This window comes from Hesperophylax consimilis, chromosome 26 (assembly GCF_061612785.1).
Source record: "Hesperophylax consimilis isolate HC1 chromosome 26, BYU_Hcon_1.0, whole genome shotgun sequence".
Taxonomy (NCBI): Eukaryota; Metazoa; Arthropoda; class Insecta; order Trichoptera; family Limnephilidae; genus Hesperophylax; species Hesperophylax consimilis.
The window spans coordinates 28,320,188-28,334,218 of record NC_142861.1 but is presented as its reverse complement, the minus strand read 5'-3'; the positions used below and the strand labels follow the sequence as shown (position 1 = coordinate 28,334,218).

At 37.1% G+C, this 14,031-nt stretch overlaps 2 protein-coding genes across 42 annotated transcripts in view; one reads left to right on the top strand and one right to left on the bottom strand.

The window, feature by feature from the left end:
• Positions 1-269: 269 nt before the first annotated feature.
• LOC149411380 (coiled-coil domain-containing protein 39-like) lies at positions 270-12,708 on the top strand. 2 transcript variants are annotated; one of them, XM_089647288.1, is made up of 12 exons: positions 270-585; positions 4,465-4,604; positions 4,865-4,940; positions 5,959-6,118; positions 6,815-6,980; positions 7,310-7,457; positions 7,846-7,973; positions 8,257-8,321; positions 9,319-9,455; positions 10,801-10,867; positions 11,027-11,229; positions 12,598-12,708. In XM_089647288.1, the coding sequence occupies exons 1-11, from the start codon at positions 316-318 to the stop codon at positions 11,224-11,226; spliced, it is 1,557 nt and encodes a 518-aa protein (XP_089503414.1). In that variant the 5' UTR covers positions 270-315; the 3' UTR covers positions 11,227-11,229; positions 12,598-12,708. The 2 variants fall into 2 exon arrangements, with proteins under 2 accessions (XP_089503414.1, XP_089503412.1); XM_089647286.1 differs by lacking the exon at positions 12,598-12,708 and having other exon boundaries at positions 11,027-12,501.
• LOC149411379 (inter-alpha-trypsin inhibitor heavy chain H4-like) overlaps positions 12,645-14,031 on the bottom strand; it is a 54,640-nt gene continuing 53,253 nt past the window's right edge. For all 40 annotated transcript variants that reach the window (XM_089647243.1, XM_089647254.1, XM_089647247.1 and 37 more), the window contains one exon: positions 12,645-13,645. In XM_089647243.1, coding sequence (XP_089503369.1) covers positions 13,609-13,645 — 37 coding nt within the window. In that variant the 3' untranslated portion in view covers positions 12,645-13,608. The remainder of the gene's footprint in view (positions 13,646-14,031) is intronic.

Here is a 14,031-nt window from a genome sequence, read left to right as displayed (position 1 = left end):
AGATTATTTGACAAATATGTGCAAAAATGATTGTCACTTGTGTTAGGCAATTTGTAACAATTCATGTGTTTTAGATCAATGCTAGGAACAAAATAGTCAACAAAAAATGACAGCTACAGCAGTTGTGAGTGAGGTTATGAAAGTTAGTTTTGGCATTCCCAGAGGTGGTAGCGATGTGAGTCTAGTGACATCATAGTTAATACACAACAACAGTATCAGATACTTGCGTATTCCTGTGGAAGAAGGGCTTAACTCTTCCAGAATGGATATTTTAGTGGGGCTGGCTGTCCATAAAATCCTGAGCATTTTTCTCAAATGTGTCGATCCGCTTCTTATAACTTATCTATACTCTTAATTTTATTTAACATATTATATCTACCACCTTTGCAGAAGGAGACCATGCAGAAGCTGACGGCCAGCGGTGAGGGTGCGTGTAGGTGCCTGCTACAGGTGCGTCGCTCGGGCCGCGCGCGCAGAGCGGAGGAGGGGGCGCTGAGACTGCGCGCGGGGCACGCAGAGCGGGCACTGCAGCGCCTGGGGGATCGGGGGCTCTGTCTTGAGAAGGCCGGCCTCGGACTTCGGGCGGTGAGTTCATATCTATGATTTTTTGCTTTTTGTCAGCTCTTTTTAGCTTCTGTCAATGTGCGTTTGGAAGTATATTTTATTTAGTTTTTATAAAATTTAACATTTTATATCTAGTGTACATCTATTCTAAAACTACTATAAAAATATTCTACTATCTACTGTTAGCAATAATAAAACGCTAAGTAAATTGTTATGATGAAATATTATATTGTCTTCACGGTCTATTACAATAATAATATCCAATATTCAGTAAGGTTATATCGCGCATTGCGCAGTTCCAAGTCTCCGCCGCTTGCCGTGCTCGTCCCGCGGGTGTCCGCCAGGTGGCGGTGGAGTCGCTCCCGCCTTCAACCAGCAGCGCCTCTGCCGGCCAATTGGTGAACTAAACACTGTGGCGGCAGTATTTAAATGCGCTGCTAACACGGCCATACTGACCACTGCTTTGACCTCAAAGCAGTTGCTGAAATAAAAATAAAATAATAATTAGACTGATTGAAACTTGTTCAGCTCCACAACGGTATTGACGAAAAAATTTTACTGTTCGCCCTTCCTGACCGTTACTCCGAAATTTGTTCAGCCGGCCAATTCCTCATATTCTCATATGTGACCGTCACTCTGTGAGTGCTGCCGTTGGGTCTGGTACCCAACACGTCAAAGCGATCGTTCGGCAAGACTTCATCCACTTTATAAGGCAAGCTCCGAAACCGATCTTCAACCATCAAAACCTTTCAACATTTTTTTTTGTACCCAGGATTTCCCTTGGAAATCCGGATTAAAACCGTATCGCCAACGCGATATGAAGGTTTAATGAATCGTTTCGAGTTGAAACGTTTCATCTGCCGCCTTTGATCTTCATCAAAAAGCTTCCGTGCTTCCGCACGTATGACCTTAAAGTCCTGCCTCTCACCAGCCTGCGTGAGATTGTTTATCCACACCGTGCTTCAACACGTACAACCATAAGGTTCTGCCTCTCACCAGCCTACGTGAGATTATTTATCCACACCGTGCTTCAACACATACAACCATAAGGTTCTGCCTCTCACCAGCCTACGTGAGATTATTTATCCACACCGTGCTTCAGCACGTATGACCCTAAGGTCATTAAATTATGAATCGGTTCGAGTTGAACCGTTTCATCTGCCGCCTTTGATACTCATCAAAAGCTCCCGTGCCACAGCACGAATGACCATAAGATCATGAAATTATGAATCGGTTCGAGTTGAACCGTTTCATCTGCCGCCTTTGATACTCATCAAAAGCTCCCGTGCCACAGCACGAATGACCATAAGATCATGAAATTATGAATCGGTTCGAGTTGAACCGTTTCATCTGCCGCCTTTGATACTCGTCAAAAGCTCCCATGGCACGCCATCGCCGAAAGTGCCTTGACGACACTTTTAATATTTGTTTCTGCCACCGCTTCTAATGGGCTGTACTTTGTGAAGCCACCCCGGAGAGCAATAACAGGCTGTGTTCCATCCAGTCTCTTCACGGAGGGTCACAATAAATTGATCTACATGCTCAACACATCGGCAAAAGATATCTCCATTTTTTTAATATCCCAGGCTTTTGACCCGTATCTCTTTTCTCAACCAAACATTTAAAAGTTTTCACATATTTTGTGATAACATTCCTCATCCACGGAAACCAGTATTTGTCCCGAACGGTAGCCAGTGTTTGATAAAAATCTCGATGTTCACTCTAATCGTGAAGAATCCGAAGGACGCCACACCTGGCATTTCTGGGTGTGAATAATTTCGAATATCTTCGAATCATTTCGATTATCTTCGAATCATTCCAAACAGCATCGAATGGTTTCGATTATCTCCCAACCATTTCAAACCAGTTTGAACATCTTCAAACCATAATACAGGATTTCGACTTGACAGTCGACATGATGTAAAACTCTTTGTCGCCACACATATTAACGGGCTTTAATTTTCGGAAACATATTTCCTTTAACATTGATCGGCACTTTTCATTCATTCCGCTTGTGACCAGTGTATCCATAACAGGCAAGTCACCGAATTGGTCTCCTTTTTAGCAGCTAGATCAGGTACCAGGATCAGGTTTCGTTACCGCCGCGTCAACTTTTATCAACTGAATTTCGAAACATTTTGAGGTTTCGAACATTTCACCAACCGCCCTCGAGAATAATATCCATGTGCAATATGTTTGCCCTCAGGAGGGCTTCTACAGTTCTTCTCCTGTTCTAGATTTCAGGTTATGCGCCCAGCACAAAAAGATAGCGACTTCGTTTTGACAGCTCGGTTGACAATTTCTTCGATCATCGTGAAGTTCGGCTCACGAAACAAATACGAAAGGGAAAGGTCTTCTTGGAGAATCCATTGAATCACAAATGAATTTTCACGCACCATATAAAAATGAAATCTCCAATGAAATTTCGGCGGTAACATAAGCTATGAGTAAAGCGTTCCTCCGCCCTCACAAACTGTCATCACTCATCACTGTAATTACGCGGCATTTTTACGTAAATTCACAACAGTAGTCCAAATATTTCACGCTGATACGCAGATTATCACTAAAACGAAAGTAATAGTCACCGGTATCAGTACCAAAGGTAAACAAAACTCGTGAATGCCGCAATGGCGCACGCTGCATTGTTTTCACAACACGATATTTCAAGTCAGGCGAATTAACTAAAAGCCAATGCTTTTCCGAATCCCACTTCTGATGTTAGCAATAATAAAACGCTAAGTAAATTGTTATGATGAAATATTATATTGTCTTCACGGTCTATTACAATAATAACATCCAATATTCAGTAAGGTTATATCGCGCATTGCGCAGTTCCAAGTCTCCGCCGCTTGCCGTGCTTGTCCCGCGGGTGTCCGCCAGGTGGCGGTGGAGTCGCTCCCGCCTTCAACCAGCAGCGCCTCTGCCGGCCAATTGGTGAACTAAACACTGTGGCGGCAGTATTTAAATGCGCTGCTAACACTACATACTAATATTTGGACTTCACAACATTGAGACAAACCCATGAAAAACTGCAAGACTTTTGGCTTCCCTAACATTTAAAGGGAGTTCATTGAACATTTTGAAACCTATATAATAAATATTGTTTTGAATTGCCGATAAATTTGTCTTAGGATGCCTAAAATCGTTGCGGCTTCTCGTAGGATAGCCATGGACTGTATTATTAATACTAACACTTTTTGACATATAATCTAACTTTTTAAATATTTTTAACTGGTAACAAAATAAGTATTTTGTTAAATTCTATTTACAGTTACACAATGTAACCACAAGTAAAAATTACTTTATTTGATGTAGGTACATAATATACATCATGCCCGAAAATTATTGGTACAAGCGGGAATCTAAGTAATCTACATCACATTGAGAACCCAAAAAACATAAGGTTTTACATTTTTGAACATTTAGATATTTTTTTTTTCCATTTTCCGGAAACTTTATGGATGAGATACTATTGGAGCCAGGGCTATGCTTTTAAAAGATAATATGCGTACAAATTATAATATGTTTTTTATCAATTTATACCAATTTAAAAAATTCCAACTGCGGACTCAATTTACTCGAAAGCTCAAATAAAAAAAGTTATACGACAAAATCGACTCCAAATTTGATGTAGATTAACAAGTTAGCCTATTACATCACTAGATTAACACACCTACTTCAATTTCCTTCTTTATTCTATTTTGATGTTTAATTCAGGTTCATGTGAACTCGATTAGACTCTTTTACGCGTAAAAGTCTCCAATATTTGATATCTCTGATTGTCACACCATAATATCTCCAACTGATTCTATCTAACTTGTTTTCCGTGTATTGATTATATTGCAAGTTCTTCTCATGTCTGTCTTTGTATAAACTATTAACTTTTATTATCTTTTGCAGGCGGTCTGCGAGCGTGCGGCTGAAGCCAAAGAGCGCCTGGCCGTGCTACAAGCTCAGCGCAGGGTGCTTCTGGATGAGAAGGGAAACCTGAACGCGGACCTCAAGGCGGAACAGCTCCAAGTCGAACAGCTCAGGAAGAAGTAAAATATCCTGATATAGAACTATTCAAATTTTCCACTGGTCATTCACTCATTACTCCTGAGGAGTTCGTTAGGAGGTCTAGGCCACAATTTAAAATATTTAATGTTTTGTTGACATTCTAAGATAAATGAGAAACGTATTGACAGAGGAAAGATATCAATTTCGGGTATATAGAATATATTCCTGGCCTGTCTCTCCAAATAGTATCAGTGCGTATTTGTCGCTACTTCACCCAAATTGATTCAGTTTTTGTTTGCAGGTATGATATCTGCATTTCGACTATGGGTAAAGATGAAGATGGACAAGCCTTGTCAGTTACTTATTTCATGGTCAAGGTATGAACAAATATTCTTTGTCTTTCTTATATGGTCTTTGTCTACCGACTAGCAACCCGGCCCGGCTTGGCACGGGTGCAGTGTGTAATGTGGCATCATAAGTGTCCGAGTGATTTAGACACATAAACTATCCAATCTATTTTTAGGCGCTTTGACATTGACAGTTTATAGTTCCAAAAAGTGCATTTAGAAATACTTTTAAAAATAATTTTACTTCACGTGATGTGTTTTATTTTGTATTAATATTTTACTGTGCGTGAAGCCGACCGTTTTGTTGCAAGTGATTTTTCAAATTGTGATATCTTCTAGGATATAAATGAAACAGTTTTTATCTAAATTTGAAGCCAAATGTAACTAATATGAGTAATTGGGTTTGAAACTACATTGGTCAAAAAAGTTTCTCGACTCTTTTTTTTTGTTGCGCGTAATTTTAAATCTATGATATCTTCTAAGATATTCATTCAAATGATATGCCCAGAAGGGCAATTTTGATCTACATTAAATGCTCAACGTAACTAAAATATTTAATTGGATAAGGATCAATATTATATTGGTCAAAATAGCTTGGAATATAATTCATTATATATGTGAAAGATGATTACTCTGGGTAATCCTTAAGAGATAGACATATACCATCATGGAATTTTCTGTAGGCCTTTTTAAGATATACAATTCTGTATTACATTATTTTGATGTATCTCATAAGGTTTAGCTACCAACATAAGCGCTCGAAAATATTTTTTTATGACTTATTACAAAACCTCGATTTTCTCTACTTTCTATAAATATAATATGCATGTATTATATATATAAACCTTCCGGGAGTAATTCTCTAAATGGTAGTGAAAACCCAATCAAAATCCATTGCGTAGTTTAAAAGAACTAAGCACACAAACAGACAGACGCGGATAGTGACTTTATTTTATACTTTTATTAAGAGAAGAGATTTCTTGCCTATTTTTGAGTTCTTCTAGTTGCAATTTCCTTATCCTTAAACTTTTTAATTATTTTTTTACAGAATGCCCAGGAGAAGGCAGAGCTCCAGCAAGAAGGAGATGCTCTGGACGTGCAGATCAGGAAGAGCGAGAAGGAGATAGCGGCACTGGAGGCCACTCTGCAGGTAGTGGACACGGCCAACAGGAACTTCATCAGGAACTTGGCTCCACCGCAGGACGATGGTGAGAGATTACTTATCTAAATTCATGACTACCTCCAGCCGCCTGGCTGCTGTCACTTAGATAACAGCAAAGTTGGATAAATTACAATACTGCTGAAGCACTTTAAGAGTTCAACAGAGGTCGACCTTACCAGCTGCAGTAATGGGGACAACGATTTTATGATATAAACTAGGTGACGAGTACCCGGCGTTGCTTGGGGTTATCCTTAGGAGATAGACATATACCACCGTGGTCTTTTCTGTAGACCTTTTCAAAATATACAATTCCGTGGTACATTATTTTAAGATTTAGCCAGCATCCGAAATTATTTTTTTTACGACTTGATTAAAAAACATTGACTTTTCTCTACTTTCTATAAATCTAATATGCATATATTATATATATAAACCTTCCGGACGAAATTTTCTAAATGATAGTTAAAACACTATCAAAATCCGTTGTTCAATAATTCACTACCTATATAACAGTAATAATATATTATATAATATTCAGATTTAACTTTGATAAATAGTTTGTGTATCTCCGCTAATAAAACTCCTGCCAACCTACCCGTATTCACATTTGGTCATCACTTCACCCTTCATGTCTGTAGTGAAGTCACAACTAACCTTGGAACTCTCCACATAATTCAGCTATCCGTGCTTGTAGGTTTAATATTAACTAAACACAGTAGTTGTTCTGATTATTTGTCTCCAGATGCGGAGGTCATGGAGCTTGCGGCCCTGACGCAGAAATTCCACCGGGCGAGGGAGGAGAAGTTGCAGCTGAATTTGCAGTGCATCCGGGGGTCAAACCTGGTGGATGAACTGCGGAAGGACATAGCTTCGCTCCAGCCGCAAATTGAAGAACTGGAGAATGACAAGTGAAACCTTAGTACACTTTTAGTAAACTTTATTGTAACACCATTTGCTATTAACACCAGAATTGTTTGTGAAGAAGTATAAAGTGTGAAATTATCTAGCACCAGTTACCCTGATCAATGAAATAAAGTGGGTCTAAAGTGGAGACCCTGAAGTAAGCCTGTTGGTTTTTTTAAATGTTGTTTTCAGAAGAGAAAAAAGCTTTCGAAATAGATTAATACAATAATTTTAAATTTTAATATAAATATGTATATTTATAATTGGTTGATTAAAAACAATAAGTCAAATGCCCGCTGCAGAGCCAAATAAATGATATGTTTCCATTCTATAGGGATTCTCTTCTGGATGAGATGTCCAGTCTCCAGAAGGAGTTGTTTGATCAACAAGACAAGCTGAGCAGGGCCAAAGCCCAGTGCAAGAGGGCCAGAATCGCAGCCAAAAAGAAGATCAAGGATCCTCAGCTGTGGAGCATGTACGAGGTGAGGTACAGAGAAGATTCTCAATCATTATCTTGAAAATTAATTTGTGGTTCAAACATGACTATATCTTCTAGCCAAGCGGTCCACAAACCCGTGGTTGCGTATCGTAATATTGGGATCGCCATAAAAGACAACAAAATTTTTTTACTAATCGAATTTTTAAAGTTATTTTACTACCCATTTTATTGACAAGTGACAAGAATTTTTGGAGCTGCAACCCCAAGGATGCATCACCAAAAAGGTTGCAGAAGGCTGTTGTAGCCTGTTCATAAAAGGTGTGTCAATATTATCTTTGTGCATTCCTTTCAACGTTTATTTTTCCTGCTACCCATTTTAAATTTATTTTGATTCTTCAGTGATGTTTAATTTAATAATTTATCTTCCTCAGACCGACATTGAGTGGAGAGCTCTAGCAGAGGCTAATAAGTCTGCAGTCTCCCAACTCTTGGCTCTGCAGATGCCCGAGATAGAGGAAAGGGCAAGGCAGCAGGGTCTGAACCTGAGTGCTATTCACAGGTGACAATACTGACCATTATTGTGATTCATTTTAGGGTTACTATGTCGTGTTGCACTTCCTCCTTCTTTAGCCAACGTTTCGTCAACAGGACAGCGTTACAGTGTCAATTATCAGATCACGTCACATCTACACTGTAACGCTTTCTGAAATGTTGGCTAAAGAATTAGATAATATTTTTGGCCGTGAAGATCTCTAATCATATCACACTGAACATTGATTACATTATCAAAGTCATTCCATTTGTCACGTAATCTGGTGATTTACTGGTTTATGTGATTGCAGTGGGCCACTGATGGGAATCAAACTGGGATCTCAGTCTGGAAGAAGCAGTCTTTTATCAGAAACAGGTGAGCTGACTTTATCATCATCATCACACATAGATCCCACGGTGGCATGCAAGTCCTTGTCTTCCTCGGTTTAACTCTGGGTCACTTCCACTAATGCACCCGCTTGGTCATCATTTTTGGTGTCCTATCATCTGGCATTCTTGCCACATATCCAGCCCAACACAGTCTTTGAAACTTATAAAATTCAATGTATTGGTTCCATGCTCAGTTAGATACTCGAGTTTGAGGTTTAATTTTCTACCAAAGGTTAAAAATCAATTCTGAGAATGTATTAGGTATGTATCCACGACATTGAAACAAAATCTTTTTTTCCATTAACTCCTGCTGGAGGCCCTGAAGAAAATAATTTCTCTCAGGGCCTATGGCATGGATGCTGTGTGGAGGATCTTTTTGTGGAAAGGAAGCAGTGAATCTGGGTCTTGAAGAGACCCATGTTGTAGGAGGGAGGAAACACAGAAGCCAGCAAATCATTCCACAGCCGAGCTGTTAAGTTAAGCCAAACTAAACAAGTCGTAGAAACGACCCATTCTCATATGATAAATGTTTTTTTTTTTTTTTTTTCGTAATTGCCGGCAAACCGGGCGTTTATTGAAATAAAATTATCATATACAAACAAGTAAGTAACCCGCCTCACTAGAAGATTTCTGTTCCGAGGCGGGTATGTTGGACAGGTATTTGGCGTATTTCGGGACCATGCACTGGTGTCCAAGGAATCAATGACGCTAGTTCATTGGATCAACTTCCATTAAAATACCAGTAGAACAAGGACATCATTCCCACTCATCTGTTTGTTAAGGGTTTTTTTTAAGGTATTTTACGGCTCTAGACCAGAGGTGGTTGACAAACTTGCTAATTCGGTTTCTTCATTTTGGTTTAGGCTCCACTGTTTTAATTTTAATTTTGTCTATGATTGGTTAGCTTATTTACTAATTATTTTTTACTTCTACAGACCCTTACAAAATATCTAGTTAGTATATTTGGATAATACGTTTCCCAGGTTCAATGGCAGTCCGCTCTGTGTGCGATTGCACCATCACCTCCCCCTCCGTAGGGGCTCCCTCCGCCTCCTCTTCAGGTATCAGGGACAAGTTGGAGGCCTCCAGGACTGTGCGCTCGCCACTCTCTGATTCCCAGGTAAGCCCTCCGTGTTGTCATTATTATTTTTTTTTACTTCTATGGGACTTAATTCTGTCACTTGTTTGACAACATAACTCTCATAATCTAAAAAATTTATGTGCCTGAAAAAGTAGGGTTTAAAAAGTAGGATTCGTTCTTAAGTTCAACAGCTCGGCTGTGGAACGAACTGCCGGCCTCTGTGTTTCCTCCCTCCTACAACATGGGACTCTTCAAGACCCATGTTCACTCCTTCCTCTCCACAAAAAGACCCTCCACACAGCATCCCCAAAGATGACATAGGCCCTGAGGGAAATTATTTCCTTCAGGGCCTCCTGTGTGGAGTTAATATTAATCAATTAATTAATCAATCTGCAATCACTTATGGCATAATAGGATGGGGTGGTGCACCTGATACATTTATTAAGCCTCTACAAATAATTCAAAAACACATAATTAAAGTCATATATAACAAAAATAAAACATTCTCGACCGACCTATTATACAAGGAATCTAAATTATTTAACATTTGTAAATTATTTATATTACAAACTATGAAATATTTATTTAAAAACAAAAATAATTTCAAAATAAATGAAAACAGAATGAGCAAAAGAACAAATAATACATTTTACACCCTCCAAACCAATACTAAATTAATGCAGACACATAGCAGTTTCATTGGTCCTCGTACATTTAACCTTCTACCACTACAAACTCAAATGATAAATAAAAAGATAGAATATAAATTAAAGAGGTAAAATTATGGCTGAATGAGGCAGATATTGAAACGCTTTTACTATAAATTTATTGATCCTTTCTACAACTCACTTGCTGAAACTTTATAAACTATTGTACATAATGTTTTCTCTATACTTTTTATAATAACTATAAACAAAAAAAAAAAACTTTTTCTACTAATGTATATTATACTTTAGGTACTTGAAATATAGTAATCGTTTTATATTACCCACACTCAGGCAGTCAGTGCCTTAGTGGGTTTTCATTTCTTGTGTATACTATTTGGTATTATATATTGTGTTATTATATACTATCTATTAATATGTATAATATGTATAAAGAAATGAAAATAAATAAAGTAAAAAAAAAAAAAAATATATATAAAAAAAAGGGTTCTGTTTGAAATATTTTGTGTCGGTACTCACTTACGTTTATTACACCACACAAAACAATTGACTGAGTAAATGCTAAATATTATGTTGACCGGTGTAAGGTTCGTCACGGTGTGTCGTTCCGTGCCACTTATCTCCCCACCACTGGTCCCCTGGATGGTGAGAGACTCCACACTTTCGATCTGAGCTGGATGCGTTCTCCCAGAGAATAACTGGACTTTTTTTAATTACAGGAGGTTATATCAGCTACTAACAAACTGTCATCCACGTCACAGAGCAAACATGGCAAACAGGGCACACGTAAGTATTTTTTTAATTTTATGCTTTTGGGTAAGCAGTCTTTTTTCAACATATATATTTGTCAATGTTTAGAATCTTGCGTACTTGTCGCTTTAGTACAACATAATATTACATAACGGCGGCCAAGGTTCTCAAAAGTCTTGTTGAAATTTGTTGCAGATTTGAGTAGTGCCTCCATGCCATTGAGTGTAATAATGCTGGGACTAGATACCGAGCCAGTGAAGGAATCTCCGTCTTCTTCTCAACGTTCCTTGGCGGTGAAGGGCTCTTCATCTCAGCGCTCCGTCTCCTCGGAGCAGAGCAGGGGAAAAGGAGACACCAGGAAGAAGTTGCAGAAAAAGGGAACATCGGGCAAGTGAATGGTACGAATGATTGGATTAAGTTGACAAACTCTGTGCCATCGCTGTTTCTGGATTTTTTGGCTCTAGGTTTAGAAGTTGCAGGCAATCAAAATCAATATAAATAATAGTATGTTGTAGCATCATTTCAGAGTGGAATATATACTCACTAAGTACTTGCTTTACTGCCCTAAAGAAGATAAGGTTATGGCAGAAATAGAGTTACATCTGTGAAAGTCCAGTATGAATTTCTATTTTCACCATTGATTTGAATTACAAAAATGTTCAAAATCTTGCCATCCAGTTTGCACACAAAAATACAAAAAAACCTTTAAAAACAAACAGACCACGCAGGCACGTTAGAACAATAATATATTTTTATTTTTATTAAAAATGAATATTTATTTAATCCAATTTACATTTTTGATTAGGATCTAGGTTGTTATAATTGTATCGTTTACACAATGTATTTGCAGTGGCAAAAAACTTGTAAGTGCGTTGTAGGACATGAAAACATCGATCTTTTGATCAACTACATTTAGGAAGTACGTCCTACGGGTGAGTTCATGAACAAATTGATGCTGCTTGCTCTACAGTAAAGGAGGTTATGGCGGCGTCCTCGAGAGTGGAGACTCTGGTACAAACAGATTTATTTGAGCGGGAATCTCATTGTTAGATATGTAACCGTTTAGTAAAAGATAACCCCTACGTGTCTCTAAGGAGTGGTAATTGGTCATTCACAGGATATAAATAGATGGGTATAGCCAGGGGTAACATCCATAGAGACACTCTCGGTGAACGACACTTGAGATGATTATGGACTTTCCACAGCGGTTACGTCAAACTGTATGGCCGAGTAAGACTGATATAGGGCAAGAGGTTCTTGATAACTTTTCTACATCGATCACGTCAGACTGTCACGTCGTGACAGAGAAAGAGGTACTTGAACGCTCGTTACAAGCGGCGATCGAACACTCATTGTGCAGATTCAAACGTTAATATTTGAATGATTGGCGAAGAAACAAAACAAAGCCATCAGGAACCAATGGCGTCACAAAACAGTAGTAAAAAACTGTTGTTTTTATAGGTTGATTTTTTTAATTATTATTTTACAAGATTTTGACCACCATATTAAAGCGTAAAAAGGATAATTATCTTTATCGGCTACTTTTTGGACATAGGAGGCTCCAAAGGAAACCTAAAACCATCTAAGATCTCTTTTTTAACCTCACTCGATATCATTACGCTTTAAATTGTAGTCTTTTCACATAAACATTTTTCAAATAAACGTGTAATATATCACAGTGACTTATTTCGCAATTCTCAGGTTTCTATGGATGATTGATGTCTTCAATTTACTTGATGAAATATTGGTCCATTTTATATTTGCAGATGTTGGTGAATGAATGGAATGAAAATGAAACGGGATGAAATAAAAATTATTTTATATTATTTAAAAATAGTTTATTGGGTAATCTAACTATTCAATTGCACAAACCTAACAATGTATTGCGATGTGTCATGTTCAAATATGTCATAATATTTCAAATCTTCCTAAATGTCATTTTAATTTCACCTGTGCTGCTACCTATTAATATATTAAATATTTTGTTTGTCAAGAGGGTTATTACTAGTCTACAAATTGCATTATAATAATTAACATTAACTATGTAAAAATATATATACATATATATTTTGGGGCTTACTATATTATATTCTAAGAAATCTATTTTAAAATAGCAAATTTCTTATTACAAAAGCTAACAAATATATAATTTATTCTAAGCCGTTTAAAGAGGAATGAATATTTTTTAGACAACTTAAAAAATGTTATAAGTATCAATAATACATAAATTTACCAATAACAAACAATAATAGTCAGAAATTTAAAAAAGCCCAATACAATCTGGAAGAGTTAAAATGTTGTAAAAAAATATTTTATCAAATAAAAATATCACCTTACCCATCCCCTACCTAGTCTAAAAATATTGTCATTATTTATTTGTGTATATATATTTATCAATATTTTAAAACATAACTACGCCATTTTCTTTACATTAAAAAAAAATATAAAAATAATCTCAATTGAGTATCGATGAAAAACCAATTTTTAATAAAGTACATAAATTAAATCAAATTAAATATCAATTTTTTTTTACAGAACTAAAAAAAAGAATGAAAAATCGACAGTATTTTTTCTAAAGGCAAAGTGAACTTACTAATCTATGGATCTATTTTGCAAGTGAATATTGCATTGCATTCAGTGGAAGAAGGAATGCATGTGCGTAATAAATGTAATGTCGTATTTGCGTATATGTAGTTGGAGTAGCTGCTGCGGATGTTTATTTTGATGTGGTTGGATTAGTCCTCGCTATCACAATCTTAGTTCAGGAATCAGGCTCTTCAGGGAAGCTCGACTTTGTAGCAGATGCCAGCAAGACTAGAGAAGCAATATTAATTATAATTAGCCAATTACAGGAAGAAATAACAAGAAAATATAAACAAATTTAAACTTAAATTACAAAAAGGTTTACTGTAGCACAGTTGGTAGGCGTGTGCCTCCTGGATGGGAAAGGTAGTCTGAGTTTATTGTAAACAAATCGGAAAAAAAAATTAGACCCGGCTTCGAAAGTTTTGGTTTAGTTGTTGAAAAAAAAGAAAAATTAAAAAAAAAAAAACCAAAATGCTCCGATATAAAATAAAAACTTTTTTGGGGTTCAGCCGTGTGATGTAGATTCACCAGTTTCCCGCTATGAGTTTCCAGGTATTTTATGTATAGTTGTTGCAGAACATTTTTAAAAGTACAATACTGTAAAACAGGTACAT

Excerpts from the sequence above, each read along its gene's own strand:
- LOC149411380 (XM_089647288.1), top strand. The coding sequence starts at position 316 with ATGTGTCGATCCGCTTCTTATAACTTATCTATACTCTTAATTTTATTT. Across the intron at positions 4,941-5,958 it reads TTACTTATTTCATGGTCAAG|AATGCCCAGGAGAAGGCAGA; the intron begins GTATGAACAAAT and ends ATTTTTTTACAG. Across the intron at positions 9,456-10,800 it reads CGCCACTCTCTGATTCCCAG|GAGGTTATATCAGCTACTAA; the intron begins GTAAGCCCTCCG and ends TTTTAATTACAG.